The sequence below is a fragment of the Eulemur rufifrons genome, chromosome 6, assembly GCF_041146395.1.
Source record: "Eulemur rufifrons isolate Redbay chromosome 6, OSU_ERuf_1, whole genome shotgun sequence".
In the NCBI taxonomy this organism is placed as follows: domain Eukaryota; kingdom Metazoa; phylum Chordata; class Mammalia; order Primates; family Lemuridae; genus Eulemur; species Eulemur rufifrons.
Window position 1 is genome coordinate 15,262,886 of NC_090988.1, and position 19,077 is coordinate 15,281,962.

General features: G+C 34.2%; 1 protein-coding gene across 8 annotated transcripts in view; it reads right to left on the bottom strand.

Annotated features, from left to right (window-relative positions):
- The window catches only part of ARHGEF12 (Rho guanine nucleotide exchange factor 12), a 148,120-nt gene that overhangs the window by 66,569 nt on the left and 62,474 nt on the right, over positions 1 to 19,077 (bottom strand). For 5 of the 8 annotated variants that reach the window (XM_069470784.1, XM_069470779.1, XM_069470780.1 and 2 more), the window contains exons 2-6: positions 18,121 to 18,144; positions 16,792 to 16,877; positions 15,129 to 15,185; positions 2,269 to 2,367; positions 1,557 to 1,606 (exon numbers count right to left, since the gene is read on the bottom strand). In XM_069470784.1, the coding sequence (XP_069326885.1) occupies positions 1,557 to 1,606; positions 2,269 to 2,367; positions 15,129 to 15,185; positions 16,792 to 16,877; positions 18,121 to 18,144 (316 nt within the window). The remainder of the gene's footprint in view (positions 1 to 1,556; positions 1,607 to 2,268; positions 2,368 to 15,128; positions 15,186 to 16,791; positions 16,878 to 18,120; positions 18,145 to 19,077) is intronic. The other 3 variants (XM_069470782.1, XM_069470783.1, XM_069470781.1) reach the window with 1 other exon arrangement.

The window sequence follows — 19,077 nt, forward strand, 5'->3', positions numbered from 1 at the left end:
TGATCAGAATTCAAGGCCTGTTTCTGGATTCTCTATTTTTTCCCCCTCACATTTCTTTTTATTGAGGTAAAATTCATATAACAGAAAATTGACCAATAAAGTACAGAATTCAGTGGCATTTAGTCCATTCACAATGTTGTGCAGCCTCCACCTCTATCCAGTTTTAAGACGCTTCATCAGCCCAAAGAAAAACCACCATTCTGGACTACATGGGATTAATTCCTTCCCTTATTTATTGGGTTTATCTTAGGCATGCCTGTCTAAAAAAAATATTTCCCTTTTTTGACTCTATGTAGTAGGTTAGCCCTGAATGACATCTTTTATATTCTTCTTTCATTTGTTCACTGTCATGTCTGAGGACTGATATACCTTGCTCTTTGAAGATGTAGACTGTACATTTTTACTGCCATATAATACACCATGGTGGACAAAAACCACATATTTGTCTTTTAAAATAGATTTACCTTTGACTTTTATGGCTGTCATATAATATCAGTGCCACTCCTACCACTGTTTTGTGAATACAACCTCCTGCATGTGCACACATTTTCGTCTAGGCTGTGTACTACGTGATCATAGTTGAATATCCATTCCTTTTAACTAGATACTTCCAATATACTCCACAAATTGATTGAAGTATTGTGTTCCACTTGGAAGTCTATATCCAGACTAGATATAGACTTTATATACTTTAAATTAATTCATACCATCTCCTCTTATATATACCCATATACATAACCCACTTTCTTCTTTAGCTATTCTTATACCATTTAAAGTTCATCTGGAAGAATAATAAGATTGACATTCACCACTCCAATTCCATTCATGAACAGGTTGAGTATCACTTATATGAATCTTGGAATACTTGTGTATCTTGGGGATGAGACCAAAGTTTAAACATGAAATTCATTATGCTTCATATACACTTTATACACATAGGCTGAAGGTAATTTTATACAATATTTTTCACAATTTTGTGCATGAAACAAAGTTTTTTGTTTTTTAAGAATCAAGGTCTCATTATGTTACCCAGGCTTGAGTAGCAGTGGCTATTCGGTTGTGATCATAGCACACTACAGCCTCAAACTTCTCAAACTACAGCCTCAAGCAATTCTCCCACCTGAGCCTTTTGAATAGCTGGGACTATACACATGTGCTACTGCGTCCAGTGAAACAAAGTTTTGACTATGACCCATCACATGAAGAGGTCACGTGTGGAATTTTCCATTTGCAGCATCCTGTCAGTACTAAAAAGCTTCAGATTTTGGAGCATTTCAAATTTCGGATTAGGGATGCTCAACCTGTACTTTGATGAGAATTTTTGCTAACAGATTAATTTGGAGAGAAATGATCTTTAATAACAGTGACTTATTCTCCTACTCAAGAACATATATGACTCCTCCATTTTTTTCTAGCCTTTTATTATGCCCTTCAGTAAAGGGTAATATTAATTTTAAAACAAATGAAATTTTTACAGTCAACAGATCATATGTAATATGCTTTTTATAAAAATCCAAAAATCCCACCATAAATTCCATTAACAGTCCTTTGCTTACCTTGATGATTCGATCACCTGTCTGTACTCCAGCCCGCATGGCTGCTCCATCTGTATGAGAAATTAATTACTTAAAATGTGATTCACTGGAATTTACTGATAATCTTCTTAAAAGAGAGGCAGTGTAATAAAGTGGTTAAAAACATGGGCTATAAAGTCAGACAGATTTAGGTTCAAATTCTGCCTTTGCCACTCAATAACTATGTGACCTTGGACCGAATTTTATGTTTTGCTTTTTTTTTACTGTAAGCCTCAATAACACCTATAAAATGGGGATTAAAAAAACCTACCTCAGATTACAGCACCCAACTAAAGGAAGTATTCACTACTTTTTACAGCAATAGACAGTATTAGTGTCGTTTTGGGGAAAGAATTGGTATTTTTGAGCCTATACCTATCTCTGTAATCTGTCTCTACCAAAATATCGCTGATACCATGAAAAAATGAAATTCCAGAAACTTCTGTAAGTGATGACACATAAAGGGTTATGAGGAGTCATATGATTTTGAAAACTATAAAAAAAACTTTTCTTCTATAAACTATGAAGAAAATCAATGGGGATCAATTCATTCTTACAACTACGACACTACAAACAAATCTAGCACAACAGTTCATATAATCTGCAATTATTCTGGGCAAAAGACATATTTAAGCTTTTCTACTCTTACTGTATTTGCTGCTGAGTGACAAAACTGTTTTTAAAAGTGCCTTGCCTTCTTTGACAGACTGTACGAAGACTGGATTGTCTCCACTGACCGTCAGCCCAAATCCATTGTCATCTTTCTGGATGATTACACAACGCTGAACAAGACCTGCACAAGAACCATAGGGTAAAGAGAGAAGGAAGAGAAAACAGAAAAAGTTATATCCTAGTAATGAACAGCATGTAGTCTTTGAGGAGAAACACAAGGTAGCACATGAATCCCATATGTGAAATAAGAGCACTAACCCCCATAAACAAAACAAACACAAGAACATCAGAGTTACATATACTGGTTTATCACTGAACAGGGAGAGTGGAATTGCTCCAAGATTAAAAACAGGTATGGCAAACTGGAAAAAACGAAGTATTAGAAATGAAACAGAAGGAAAGCCCATTAACATCTATACTATTTATTTGTAATATAAAATCTTCCCCCGCGCCCTGTGTTCTTGGTGCCCTAACTGGTGTTTAACCCAAGAAAATCAAATGTTTGGGACATTAGGGTAGGAGCATCCCAAGGAAAATCCTAGAGAAATCCAGTCCTATTCTCAGGAAAACAGACTGCAAAAAGAAAGGAGGTGTTTGCAGAGTATCTGTAACTATTCCCCTGAGAGGGAAAGAAAAAGGGAAGAGTTCAGGCGCAAGAAAAACCCTGGCTCATAGAAGAAAATAAACAGAAAGGAGAATAAGTAAAAAAAAGATAAAGGAAGAACCTGTGAGCTCCATCAATTCTTTTATCTTTTTCATACACTTACCTGATTCCTACAAGAGAATTTGTTATCCTTCTAGTTAAATAGCAAATGAAAACTGCCCAGGCAAGGTGAGAGAGAGAAGACCCCAACCAAAGGAATGAAATGACCGAAAGTAGAATCCTGATTAATACCCAGGACTGTTTTATTATAGAACAGATCTGAATATCCTGAAACTCTGTGTCAGCCAGAGACTTATCACATACTTTCAGCTTTGCAGAATCTAAGCATTTCACCAAAATACTACACAAAACATATAATAATAACGCTTAGGAAATTTTTTTCTAAATAAAGATTTTTATACAAACGGCCACAATCTTTTAAATAAGTCTGATGTACAAACCAAATGATATGTTAAAGATTGTATATTAATGAAAAAATATATATTGATACATATATGCTGTGAGTATATATATATTCTTGCTGATAACAACACATCATGAAAATGTTAGCCTACTGTAGATGAAAGACTAGAATAACTGGATCCCCGTATAGAACACATGAACCCTGAACCTTGAACTCATACCCTACACAAAAATTAACTTAAAATAGATTATGAGCCTAAACATAAAAACTAAAACTTTTCATAAGAAAACATAGGAGAAAATCTTCAAGACCTTAGGGTAGGCACAGATCTCTTAGGGTATAAAATACACTAACCACAAAAGAAAAAACTGGTAAAATGGACACAAATTTAAAACATCTGCACTTCTAAAGATACGTAAGAAAATGAAAAGGCAAGCCACAAACTGAGAGAAAATATTCACAATACAAATCTCTGATAAAGGGCTTTTATCCAGATTATATATTTTTTAAACAACTCTATAATAACAGAAGACAAATTTTAAAGGGAGCAAAAGATTTAAATAAAAACATCACACAGAAAGATATACCAATGGCCAATAAGTACATGCAAAGGTACTTAACATCTGCAGTCATCAGAAAACTGTAAATTAAAACCACAATGAGATACCATTATATACCAATTGGAATGGCTAAAAATAAAAACTGATCATACCAAGTGTTAGCAAAGAGGTGGGGCAATAAGAACTCTCATAACATTGCTGTTGGGTGTGTGTAAACAGTTTGGAAAACAGTTTGGAAATTTCTTATAAGGGTAAGCATACATTTACATATGACCCACGAATTTTACTCCTTACAAAAATAAAAATTCATGTCCACATAAAGACTGTTACACAAATGTTAATAACAGTTTTGTTCATAAAAGCCAAAAAGTAGAAACAATTCAAATGTCCATCAACAGATGAATAGATAAACAAATTGTGATATATCCTTACAACGAAATACTACACAGGAAGGGAAAAAAAGACTATTTCATACATATAACAAATATGGATGAATCATAAAAACATCATGCTAAGCAAAAGAAGCCAGATACAAATGATAGTATATACCATATGATTCCAACAGAGAACAGGAAAAATTAAACTATAGTGACAAAAAGCAGAATAGTAACTGCATAGGGGTGAAGTGAGGAAGAGAGGTGGGAACAACTGCAAAGAGAAATGAAAAACTTTATGGGGTAATGGAAATGATCTATTCCTTAATTAAGGTAATGGTTACGTGAGTACATATATTCATTTGTCAAAACTCAATGAGCTATATATTTAAAATTAGTGCATCTTATTTTATGTAAATTTTACCTCAAAAATGTTAATTTTCAACATTAAAAATGTGCTACCCCTCAATTCTAGTGATTTCTAAATACTAGACAGTATTTGAATTCACAAATTCACTACTTCCACAAAGCATTAAGTTGTAATGGGGGCAGAAGAGAAATAACCCATTAAAACTCAACCTTTTCAATGTTGCTTCCTTCAAGTAATTAGGAAAACTATAAAATAGGATAAGTATAAACACATAAAATCAAGTAAAAAAGCATTCTTTACAGACTTCTAGCACATAATTAAATAAATCAGAGAACCTCAAAATAGGATAAGAGCAGTATTTTACAGGAATCTTTTAAATCCATGCTCGCTTCTGGAAACATAAATATTTCATGATCTCCTATAATAGTTATTTGAAATTTTAAAATAAATTAGATATTATAACTTTAAAATAAAAATCAAGGCAATTATAACACTGAATATACATTTTTTCATACTATACCCATGCTTCCCAGCTCTCCCACTCCACCTCACAAAAGCAGAAAATTAATGAATTAAAGGTTTCTAATATGGGTTGTTGCTATGCTAAGCTACTGGGCTTCTTAAGCAGACTGTTTTTCAAGTGCCCATAAAAGATGAAGGAAAAGTTGGAATTAAAGAGTTTGCTATGTTTGCATACTTCACTTGAATAAGGGTTCATAAACATTAATTATAATTTTATTATGCTTGGAGGAGGTCAACTTTGGATTTTCTCATCTATCCACGCCACCCATTAAAAATCAATTACAAGGCCAGGTGTGGTGGCTCATGCCTGTAATCCTAGCACTTTGGGAGGCCAAGGACGGAGGATTGCTTAAGCTCAGGAGTTCGAGAACAGCCTGAGCAAGAGTAAGACCCCATCTCTACTAAAACTAGAAAAAATTAGCTGGGTGTGGTGACGCATGCCTGTAGTCCCAGATCCTCAGGAGGCTGAGGCAGGAAGATCACTTGAGCCCAGGAGTTTGAGGCTACAGTGAGCTATGATCATGCCACTGCACTCTAGCTGGGGCAAAAGAGCGAGATTCCATCTCTCTCTCTCTCTCTCTCTCTCCATACACACACACACACACACACACACACACATATATAAAATAAATATGCAAATCTCCACACCACACCCCACTTAAAAAATCAATTACAAGTACTTTTATGTTAATAAGTTCCTATCATTAATGCAAATAAATGATCTTTAAAAGGATCAACCCCCATTTACGTCTAAGTTTTGTTTTAACAGACAAGGAAATTAGTTTTGGATGGGGAAGGAAGAGAGAAGGGAAATTTTAAAGAGCAGGGCTTCTTGTTATAGGTAGCTTCAGCAGAGGAGAGACAAAAAATCCTTAAGAAATGACTCATGTCCCTTATAAGTTTTTCCTAAATATTCAGACTAGGGTTAGGTGTCCCTCTTATAGACTCCTACCACACCCTCTGTTTATTCCTATCCTAACATTATCAGTCACATTATTTTGCATTTATTTTTATCCCCTCATTAAATTTTATGCTCCAAGGGTACAGAGACTGTATCTTGTTAACAATCTTACCCAGAGTTTTACATTTATTCTGACATAGAAGGACATTTTTTAAAAATTGCTAATAAATTCATGAAATTCAGAAAAGTAAAAGAATCTAGAGATGGATAGAAGCTCAGAAATGGAGGTGACCAAGGAGAAAAAAATACCATCATGTATAGTCAATTTTATTAATATGCCTAGGGTCCTGACAAATTGGATTAGGACAATATATTAGTATTACCTACAAATACTGCAAGTCTGTTTTCTCCAGTTCATAACAGTTTCAGCCTGATAACCTTCCCTTTTAATTCTACATCAAAAATAGATGAGGAACAAAGGATAAAGAGAAAAAGAACACGTCCTATTCGTTTTTCTCTTCTCCCCAATTCCATTACATTATCCACATTTATTATTCTAAGTTTACCTGCTAATCTGAGACACTGATATACTTTAACATGTAAGAATTATCAGACCAATATAAAAAGAAAACAAATCTCACACAGTCAATTCAGAAACTAATAATGCTATTCTGCCCTGTCAAACTGTGCTGTCCACATATATTCAGATCTGTGGTAATAATTAACTGAAAACTAAGCCATCTTACGATTCAAAATTCAGAAATCTAGTCTCTCAAACGCTCAAATCTATTATCCTCCCTCTTATTCAAAATCAAATGAAATGTTTTTCCTTCTTCTTCAGAGAAATGTTCTACTTATAGAACAGAAGCTGTTTTAACCTACTACAGAGGGTTAAATTCCATCCTCTATAACATTGAAAGCAGCAATACTGGCTAAATTATCATATCTTTGGAATGCCTTTTTTGACCAAAAAAACCCCCTACTTCTTTTGTTTTAGCAAATGTGCATTGAACATCTGTCTATACTAGTTATTTAACAGTGGAGTCTGTAGGTGTTGTAAAGAATACAAAACTACTAGGAGGCCGGGCGCGGTGGTTCATCCTTGTAATCCTAGCACTCTGGGAGGCAGAGGTGGGAGGATCGCTTGAGGTCAGGAGTTCGAGAACAACCTGAGCAAGAGCAAGACTCCCGTCTCTTCTAAAAAAATAGGAAGAAATTAGCTGAACAACTAAAAATACACAGAATTAAATTAGCCAGGCATGGTGGCGCATGCTGTAGTCCCAACTACTCGGGAGGCTGAGGCAGAAGGACTGCTTGAGCCCAGGAGTTTGAAGTTGCTGTGAGCTAGGCTGACGCTACGGCAAGACTCTGTCTCGAAAAAAAAAAAAAAAAAAAAAGAATACAAAACAACTAGGAGTCTGTTCTCAAAGAATATAAAAACTTAGCAGGGAAGGCCAATAGTGAAACAGAGAAAGAATGACAATGTCTAAGAATCAGAGTATGGTACAGATAATACGCCCTATATGTTATAGAAGAAGGAAAAGAGAAAAATGGACTTTTAACTCCAGCCACATTCAAATTTCATTAATTAAAAAAAATAGCTTTCATCATTTTTACCTTTGCCGGTTTTACAACACATATAAGTCCATGGCTCTGTTTTGTTGCTAAATCCCTTATTATCTGGTAATAATTATGATCATTAATCATAATTACAATACAAATGTGTATATCTCTGAATATGAGTTCTGTAAGGTCACATAATCACTTTGATATGAGCTATATCCCAGCACTTTGTGTGGAGACAGACAGAAAGAGGCTTAAACTTCCTTGAAACTTAATTGCAGTAATACTTCTTCATTTCCATCATTCTTGGTGCCATATGAAGATTTTTCCACAAGTATTTATTTTTAAGTACATATAGAGTAATGGTAAGCAAATGCATATCTCTATTACTGTACTTATCAAAATATATTACAATACTTTCTTTTGTGGTAGACTGTGAGTAACGAGAAAACAGGTACAGTCTCCTATTACCTTTGAATCCCTATCTGTCAGCATAGTGCCTGGCATATAATAGGTGCTCAAAAATTAGTTCCTAAATAAATTTGAATTTATTTTACATAAAGAAAATTCTTTTTGAGACAGGGTCTTACTCTGTTGCCTAGGCTGAACTGCAAGGGTGCAATTGTAGCTCACTATAGCCTTGAACTCCTGGGCTCAAGTAATTCTCTCACCTCAGCCTCCCAAGTAGCTGGGACTACAGGCTGGCATCACCACACCCTGCTAATTTTTTACTTTTTGTAGAGACAGGATTTTGCTACGTTGCCTAGGGTGGACTTGAACTAAAGCTTATGCAAAGTAGAGAAATACTTCTACAAGAACACTAACTTTCTGCCCTGGCAAAATTCCAACTGCAATAGTTTGATTCCCTACTCACCCCAAAATAACTCCTCTACTTACGAAGAAATTTTTCTTTATTTCCTATCTTTTAAGGATCATGATATTTCACTTGGAAGCTAACAAATCAATATCATGCTTCATCTCATCATATGATGTTCTATCAAATTTATGTAAATACTATCATTCCCTAAATTTTATTTCCTCTTCATAACAAAGGTCGTATTTTTTCTGTTGCAACAATGTGGCATTTAAAGCTAACATAAAAAGATTGCTTCTTACTCAATAGACAATTAGCAATGATAGTATTTTGAAAGAGAAAAAAATTTAAGTCTTTGTAATACTTTGGATGAGTAGGGGAGGAAGTGATAAAAAAAAGTATTCTGAAAAAAGTGAGAAGGTACTCTCAAGTTTCACTATATATTCCTGAAAAAAGGCCACAACTTAGTACCAGATAGTATATTAATGAAAATGGAGTGTTAAACATGTAAGGAAACATACTAAACCTTTTATACTACGTTTACTTCAGTGAAAACTTTAAGGTATGCAGAAAGCACATTAGTGAAAGCACATTAGTCTTTCTTTACCTTTTATTTTATTTCATGACCAAACTTCTCTTAAGTCTCACCTCTTAAGAATTAGCTTCAGGGAAGGGTGTGTAGAAAGACTATGTGCAACCTCATAAAAACAGCTCATTTTTAAGCTGGTGCCAGACATACATGTTTTATGAGTAAGACTTCAGATAATCCTTTGATTAAGAAGCTTCTTGATTCTAAATGCACAATCCTGCCAGCAAGAGGAACCTTAAATTCCAAGTATGCTGATTTCATTCTTTAAGGCCACTATCAGAAATAAGTCTCTCTTTTAAGTTACCTTACAGTTTTTCAGAAGGGAAGAAAGATCCTATTAAGATAAGTCAAGACCATCTTATTCTGTCAATTCTCACTACTAAAATACTTCATCTCAATCTCAACATTTATTCATTCAAAACTCACTTAACAAGTGCCTCCAATGTGTCAGGCATGATGGGAGATGCAAAGATCAATATAAATACAAATAATTAGATACAAAATAAGATGTCAAAGTTTAAAAACAACAAAAGTAGCTGGGCAAAACTAGGAAAGCCCTGCGAAGAAGGCAGTATTTGAATTGTGCCTTGGAAGATGACTAGGATTCTAAGTTAGAGGAGGTAAACCATTCAAGACAACAGGAATGGCATGAGCAAAGGAAGAATACCAAGATATATTTGGGAAATGAAAATTTGGAAGGTAATCTGATATCTTTAAGTGAATAGTAGATTAAGGAAGACTGATAAATTGGTAACAAATTATGGCATATCTTAATAACTATTTATACTTTCCTAGCAAGTACATCACAAAATCCTTACTTTAGTAATATTAATCTGACAGGTCAAGGCAGAATATAGTAAAATGGAGAAAAGGAAATGAATCAATGTGAAATCAAAGTAAAAGAAAGTTATGAATCTGTTAAAATAGTCTAATGAAATGATGAAAAACTGGACAAGCAGTGGGGATGACACCAAAGAGTGAAGGATGAAAAGTATTGTGAAGGTAGAATAAGGGGAACCTAACAAATAGCTGACTCCAGGGGACAAGGGAAATGGAGAAATTGAAGATGACTATAAGGAAATAAGACCAGGTAAATGAAAGAATGATACTGTCATTAAGCAAAAGAAGTAATCAACAGACTAAACAGACAACCTACGGAATGGAAGAAAATATTCGCAAACTATATATCCGACCAAGGACCAATATCCAGAATCTACAAAGAACTCAAATCAGCAAGAAAAAAACAACCCCATAAAAAAGCTGGCAAAAGATATGAACAGACATTTTCAAAAGAAGATGGACAAATGGCCAACAAACACATGAAAAAAGGCTCAACATCACTAATCATCAGAGAAATGCAAATTAAAACTGCAATGAGATACCACCTTGCCCCTTTCAGAATGGCCATTACTAAAAAGTAAAAAATCAATAGATGTTGGCACCACAAATACAATGAAAAGGGAATTCTTATACACTGTTGGTGGGAATATAAATTAGTACAACCTCTGTGGAAAACACTATGGAGATTCCTCAAAGAACTAAAAGTAGACCTACCATTCAACCCTGCAATCCCACTACTGGGTATCTATCCAGTGGAAAATAAGTCATTTTATCAAAAAGACACCTACACTCATGTTTATCGAAGCACAATTCACCACTGCAAAGATATGACTCAACCTAAGTGCCCACCAACTGATGAGTAGATACAGAAAATGTTGTTATACAGATACCATGAAATACTATTCAGCCACAAAGAAGAACAAAAAAATGCCTTTTGCAGCAATTTGGATGGACAATTGAGATATTATCCTAAGTGAAGTATCCCAGAAATCGAAAAACAAATTCCACATGTCATCACTTATAAGTGGGAGCTAAACCATGGATATACGTAGTCACACAGAGTGGTATAATGGACACTGGAGACTCAGAAGAGAGAGCTAGGGGGAATGAGGGCTAAAAAATTATCTATTGGGTATAATGTACACTATTCAGGTGATGGGTACACCAACGCCCCAATTTCACCACTATACATAATCATCTGTGTAACAAAAAACCACTTGTACCCCCTAAAATCTACTGAAATTTTAAAAAATTAGGGAAATTGAGATAAAGATTGATTTCTAGCTGTAGGGAACAATGATGAACTCCAGTTTGATCACTCTGAAAAAGAAAGTATCTAGCAAACAGTTAAAAATATAAGACTGGAGACTAGAAGATTGGGAACAGAAACTTGGGTCATGCCTACATGCATAAGACAAGAGAGGAAAAAGCAATCAAGTAAACAGAGATAAAATAACTACAAACAGAAAAGAACCAGGTTGACATAATATTATAGAAACCAAAGAAACACTTGCATTACCAGATGGTTCAGAAGAAAAGCAAGAATTGAGGAAAAAAAGTTAATGGATTTTCAAATAGGATGTTTTGGCTCACCTTTGAGATAATATGAGTTCAGAAGTCAAATTACAAGAGGTTAAGAAGTGAATGGTTTATGAGGATACACAAGGTTCATGTGGAATGTTCTTTGCAAGGTGGAAAAAGAAAACAGAAATAGCAACTTGGTGGGGGCAAGAATCAAACCAAGAACTTTTGATTTTAAAGATATGAGAAGACTGAATACGAAAAAGATAGGAATTTTTAAAAATTACACTGAAGTATCCAAACCAGGATATTTCAGGTACTAACAGTTTGCTTCTGTTATGGACTAAATGTTTGTCCCCCTATTCCCCATCCTGTCTCCCAATTCATATATTAAAGCCCTAACCCTCAATGTGATGGTACTGGGAGATGAGGCCTTTTTAGAGATAATTAGGGTTAGATGAAGTCATGAAGGCGGAACCCTCATGATGGGATTATAAAAGACACCAGAGTGCGCTCGCTCGCGCTCTCTCTCTCTCTCTCCCCCCCCACCCCCACCCCACACACTGAGGAAAGACCATGTGAGAAGACAACAAGAAGGCAGTCATCTGCCAGCCAGCAAGAGAACCTTCACCAGAACCCTACCACAATGGCACCCTAATCTTGGACTTCCAACCTCCAGAACTGTGAGAAAATAAATTTCTGTTGTTTAAACCACATAGTCATGGTATTTTGTTATGGCAGCCCAAGCATGCTAAGACAGCTCTAAGAAGACATGGCTTATTTTCTTGCACATAATACTATCAGTGGGAATCTCTTCATGACACCAAAACAGAAGTGAGGATTAAACTCAAAATTGCCTTGCTGAATCTCTTATTTTCCACAGTAACCCACAAAAGTTCTCCCTTACAATATTAGTAAGAGAAACAGAAAATGAAGTATTATTAAAACTGCAGCTCAAAAAACACATCCATACATGTTAATAGACTCCAAAAGGTACAGAGGGGGGAAAAGGGGTAAATGAAATAAATATTGACTGGCAACTTAAACAAAAAAAAAAAAAAAAAATCAATACAAAACAAACACTTGGTTTCCTTTTAAAATGAACAAACTAAATCTATCTCACAAAGCAGCTCTAAAAATGGCTAAGAAAGTTTAAAATAAATAATTTGTAAATGAATAACTAGCAGTTGTGTTAAATACCCAGCTAATGAATTTTACCCCAAGAGAAGACAACATATAATCTCAAATGCTTGAAGTGGGCTTGTAACAAGATCATATAATAAAAGCAAAATGACACCAGTTGCTATGACTCTACTCAGTTTTATTCCAGTATTTCCAAGTTTTCCTGGACTTTCTAGAAAGTCTTTTTTACCCATGCTAACTGCATACAATCTAAAGAAGTCTATTTACACAGGTAATAAAATATTTGTAACGTCAAAGAGATTTGTGTTAGCATGCTAATGCTGTTCAATCAACTCATCCCTTTGAATGGGCACTTTTTTAAGGACTTGTGGACTCAGTTCCTTCCAAAAAAGGTATGTCAAGGGTTCTCAAGAAACAAAAACACAGAGAAGCCACACCTTACTTCCCGATTACCACTTAAAATGTTTCTATTACTACCAAGCCAATGGCATGTCTGAACTAGTGTTAATATGACTATCACTGGTAAAATAATAGAAAGTTAGTATAATTTTTCTAGTCATAGACTCCTAAATTGTTAGTCTTCATCCAAAGCACACAGCAAGCTTCTGCATATATATCACAGATCTAGGAAAATGGTTAAGAAGATGAAACACAATACTGCAAAGGCTACTGGAAAAGAATGGAGCTATATCAATAATGTTCACATTCCTAAGGAGAGAATAAACTATACAAAACTCTTTATATAGAACAGAAATAGTCTCCAAGAATTAAGAAGGTATTTCTTACATATAAGGAGTGAAATACTTTGGAGGGAGGAAAAAAGCACAAACTTGAAATGCCACAAGCAACATTTCCTGTTGAACTGCTGTAAAATGTATAACTTCACAGAAAAAGTACTGGTCACAAAAAGCAAGTAAAGAACTATGCGCATCTATATAACCTAGAAGCACTACATGGTTTAGAACCAAACACTTAGACTTCAGAATATTAAAAAGTATCTGAGAGCTGAACATGGTGGCTCATGCTTGTAATCCTAGCATTTTGGGAGGCCAAGTTGCGAGGATTGCTTGAGGCCAGGAGTCAAGACCAGCCTGGGAAACATAGCAAGACCCCCATCTCTTAAAAAAAAAAAAGTACTATGGGATGAAGTGCCCATAGATGTAAATTGTCAAATGTCTTAAAAGGTGGGAGGGGAAATTTCATGTATTTTTTCCCTCTTATGTATGTCAAGCTAGGAAAAACTTGCACCTGGGACAACATCCACTTGATAGACTTGTGACTCTATTAAAGAAAACCTGATTTTCCACTGAAGCCAAATTTGGAATCTTCCTAAAAAGAAATAACTTATTAGCCTTTCAGAGATTATTTTAAAAATCTTGGCTCCAGGCAGTGCTTCTCCTATGTACTTTTTTTCAAAAAGCTAATTAGATGCCAAAAGAAGGAAGAGGGCAGGTAAAACTGCATAAGAAAAGGCAAAATATGTATGAACTTCACAAACATGGTTTATTCTATCTTTGGAACACAGGACACAGTCTAGAAATATCAGTGTTTCAATCATCTGTTGCAAAACTTGACCACTAAGGTTGAGCTTGCTCTTTGTGAAGATTATTTTTTAAAGGTACCATTTAAAAATTTTCCCATTCAGAAAAGTTTCAGGGCCGGGCGCGGTGGCTCACGCCTGTAATCCTAGCTCTCTGGGAGGCCGAGGTGGGCGGATCGTTTGAGCTCAGGAGTTCGAGACCAGCCTGAGCAAGAGCGAGACCCCATCTCTACTAAAAATAGAAAGAAATTATATGGACAGCTAAAAATATATATAGAAAAAATTAGCCGGGCATGGTGGTGCATGTCTGTAGTCCCAGCTACTCGGGAGGCTGAGACAGGAGGATCGCTTGAGCCCAGGAGTTTGAGGTTGCTGTGAGCTAGGCTGACGCCACGGCACTCACTCTAGCCTGGGCAACAGAGTGAGACTCTGTCTCAAAAAAAAAAAAAAAAAAAAAAATATATAAATAAAAAAAAAAAAGAAAAGTTTCAGGAAAATTTCTGAAAGGCACAGACAAATTCTTCAAGCTATGAAAATAAAATACTTAGTATTTTTGCTATCATGGATAAATCATACAAGAATAACTTTTCCAAATGATGAGGCAATTAAAAATAAACAAAAAATAAAATAAAAATAAAAATTTCGAAGAACTGCTAATATATATCTAAAACTACACCAATACTATCTTAGAGGGAAAAACTTAATTGCTTAAATTCTACATAATCCAAACTGTGCAAACGAGACATGGGAAGAAGATGACAAGAATTTAAAGCCCATCCATGTTATTTGGAGGAACTTGACCCAAACATATTAGAGACAATCATTTTCCTGACATAAACAAGATGAAAGAGAAGATGGGTAACATGGCCTATTCTTAACAATGTTAGTTTCTAGCAACCTTAAGCTTCCGCATCACAGCCACATTAAAACCCCAGGCTCCCTTTCCCTGCAGTAGATCATGCCATGCAGAGCAGACACAGGAAAGGCTGCAATTATTAAAAAAAAGAAAGAAAGAAAGAAAAGAAACAGCATGAAGCAAGCTCCAAAGGGCAAGGCTGAATTAGCTACTTTAGCTTACCATATATCTCGGATCTACTCTCCTCTGAACTAGACTTTGTCTTCTTGGAGGAGCTATCTGCACAAGAGCGGGAGAAAAGGAGAGAGATATAGAAAATATGGAGACCAATGGAAGGGGAAAAATTCATGGGGAAAAAAGATGAATCATGATCAAGTTAAATCGTGCAAACATAAAGTATGAACATCACAGATGATAGCACTTAGAACAGTCACGAACAGCACAGGTAATGACATATTTTAAAGATTTACTGAAGAAAAGACAGTGCAATAAAATACATTCAAACAAAACAACACATGAATAGTATACAAAATAAATCATCTGATAATTGTAGAGATGACAAAAGCACTAAAAGCTATAAAATCTCATTATGAAGCACTTTATAACACTTTACTACATCTATCTTTAGAGATGGCACATCACAGATGAACAGTACAGAATAAATCTAACAAGGCTACAGTATTTTTATGAATATAGGGCAGAAACTTGTGACCCTTATTAGCTAGACAATAGCTAATCATATAAATGAAAGCCTCTGAACCCCATGACTTCAACTTAAGGTGTCAGAATAGAGAATTCTCTCTTCATGGAGATCCAAAAGTGACACATTATATACTTCCACCACTAAAGCCTCCTAAATTGATGACTGGGATTTCATTTTACCTACTACCCAAGATGCAGAAAATAATTACCTATTTAATTGCTAGTTTCCCCTTCCTACATAATATTTATAATATTGTTTCAAAATAAAAGAGCAATTTTACTAAAAGTATGAAACATCTTAATTAAATACGTAAGACACATTATTCTTTATTAAATATTTAAAATATTTCTAAATAAAAACATGTCAAAATAGATGCATGATGTTATATATTTTAGATTCCAGTATTTACGTACTTCATGTTTTGTCACAGAGACATACAACTTAATAAGACAGTATGTACACAAAGAACATATATCAGCCTCAAATGACAAAGGCAAAATTACCAAACAATTTTTATAAATTAAATACTAAGTGAGTTTACAAGGAGAAAGAAAAAGAAAAAAACCTATATTTTATAAGTGGAATTCAATCTATATGCATAAAATTAAGAATATAAATAATTAAAAGTCTGCTAACACGGAAACTCTAAGAAAGATCTACACTGCTTAGGTTGAAGATAGCTCTCTGAGTTTGGAATACTTTTTGACTGAAGAAAAAGGGACTTCTAATTCATTTGTTTAACTAAAATGAGATAATCATTAATTTTTGAAGTTGTAATTTATCTAATTCTCCATGATCACAATTGAATTTTTAAATGACTACAGAAGTTTGTAGTTGTTATAGCCTTGATTTTATGACATACTACTGCTCATACCATGACTCATCTTAATACTAAGCCCTTGGTCTGATCCAAATCTCCAATTATCATATAATTATTTTTATTATCATTATTTTTAAATATAATAGACTTTACAATGATGCTTCTGTAGAATTTATAGTGTCGAAAGTTCAAAACGCTTGCACTCCTGCTGAATGCAAAGGCTATATGAGACATAACTGGAGGGGAGGGAGAGTCCTCAAACAGACCAAACAACTACTCTTGAGTGTTTCAGGTAGCTTAAGCAGTATTATTCTGAACTTCACTACTCTTAGTATTCTTTGGAAGAATATATAGTGTTTTACCTGTGGGGTCAAAATCATGTGATGCAATGCGCTCAACTTTCTGCTTCTTATCTGTTGGTGACTCTCGGTTCAAAATACTTCCATGCCTAAATTAAATCAAAGCAATCAAGCATTTATTACCAAAAAAAACGCATGACGACAAAAACTTAACTGAAAAATCCCAAAAATATGTCTTACAAAGAGAAACCAGGAAATCAGTTTTTCTTACAGTGTCATAAACCTCTCTAATTTATATTTTTCAAGAAGTTTTGGTGATATGGTCTATTTACTTGATCATAAAAAGTACTTAAAATAATAAAAATAGTATTCAGTATTAAAGTCTATTTTATTCTTAGAAATAATTATTTATATTTTTTAGTGGTTTTCACAGATCAATACTATCATTTCCATTTAACAGACAAGAAAACAGTGCCTAAAAGGAATTAAACACATTTTCCAACCCTACATACACTGTAGTCACATTCAAAATACAGCCTTATGAGAACAGTTTTAAAAAAAAAACAAAACAAAAACCTTAGGCAAGCCTCACTTTAAGCCTGCCCACATAGTTCTAGCCACAGAAGTGTTAGCCAGCTACCTTCAGACCCAATCACACTAGAATCATCATTTCTTCTCTGGCCTAGCCAATTATACTGATCAAATAATGGCTGGACCACAACTATAATACACTATTTATCAATTAAAATGTCAAAGTTAGCATTGGTATCCTGGACTATGCTGTCACAAAAATGATAAAAGTACTATAATAACGAGGAATCACATAGCACCTACATTTTAAATAACATTTGTGATAATTAAGATGAGAGCGAGAAGAAATGCTGAACACAAGTATTCAGGAAGAGGCATTTAATCCCTGGAAATAAATAGATAGATACAGATATAGACACAGACATATTTAAACATTTTGGATTTTTTTCTTTAGTAATTAAAACTAAACCAGTGTCAAAGTTCATTAACTAAAGGCAGTTACAGTCACACAAGTGATAAAACACATCAAAACCTAGCAATACATTTTCACCTCCCAAGATACTTGCAATTCAAATCACAGATTATAAAATTAAATTTCTTCATAGGGAGTGACCGTAAGTATCAATTTGAACTATTAAAATGCTTATATTAAAAACTTTGAAAATATTATCAAAACAATGCTGTCTTTCAAGAAAAAAATATGGAACTCCTTTCATACTTAAATTTATAAATCATTTTGAAATTCTAAACTACTTAAATGCATGTTCTCAAAAACCACAAAAACCCACCATAATTTCAAAGAAATGTTTCTAATTAAAATTTAGCCTAAACTTTAATAAGAAGTGCAAATGAACAACTTACCTTATAGGTTTTTTGAGGGGAAACCTGAAACAAAGGGGGGGAAAAAAGGACAGATGTAGTTATTTCACTTGTAAGATTACTGTTAAATTGATTCATTCTACTAAACCAGAATAAGAGAGTTAAATCTTATGCTAACGTTCCCAAAGGAAGATTTAACAAACAGGAAGAGTAAGAAGTTGGACATCTTTTAAAATATCTTAACTACTTTCTTAAATCTTAAATTACAGATACATTTACCATCCGCTGTCCCTGAGTATGGCTTCTCTTTTTAAAAATCCTAATAATGACAGCAACTGCTAAGCTTGTTTAGGGTTTATTAAATGCTATGCACTATTCTAAACTTTTCGCATGTATTATCTCAATTCTCAAAAAATAACTCTATAAAGAGATATTATTTTCATTTTACACGTTTTTAAAAACTAAAGCAAAAAAGAAATATTTTACCATTAAAATATACTCACTGACTCCCTAGCAAGGAAAGTTCCCGCCCATCACTTCTCCCGACTTCTCCAAATATTTAGGTGCTGATTATTACACTACTGTGTCATCATAATGCTCAATTATTTATGTTTAGCTTTAATAACAGAAATCTATTCATTCCTTACATAAGCATAACAACAACAACAAAAGAAATCTAAAAAAAATTCCCATTGGAGTACTATCAGTTACCAAAAATATGTTGCAAAAGTAGAAAACAAAGGGTACTTTTTTCTATTTTGTTTTGTTTTGCTGGGGATTCTGTAATCTGAAAGAACTACAGCCATTTCCTCTTGGTCTTTCTATTAAAGAAATATTATTGGAAGATTTGTGTTTGATGCTATACATAAATGCTAATCTAAGTTTAGAAAAGTGGTCTCAAATACCCTCCTATTCTTCATTTGATATCCATCCTTTGTAGATTATTTCAACCTATGGCACTTTATGTAAAGATTATTTAGGTAATAAGAACAGTGTTTT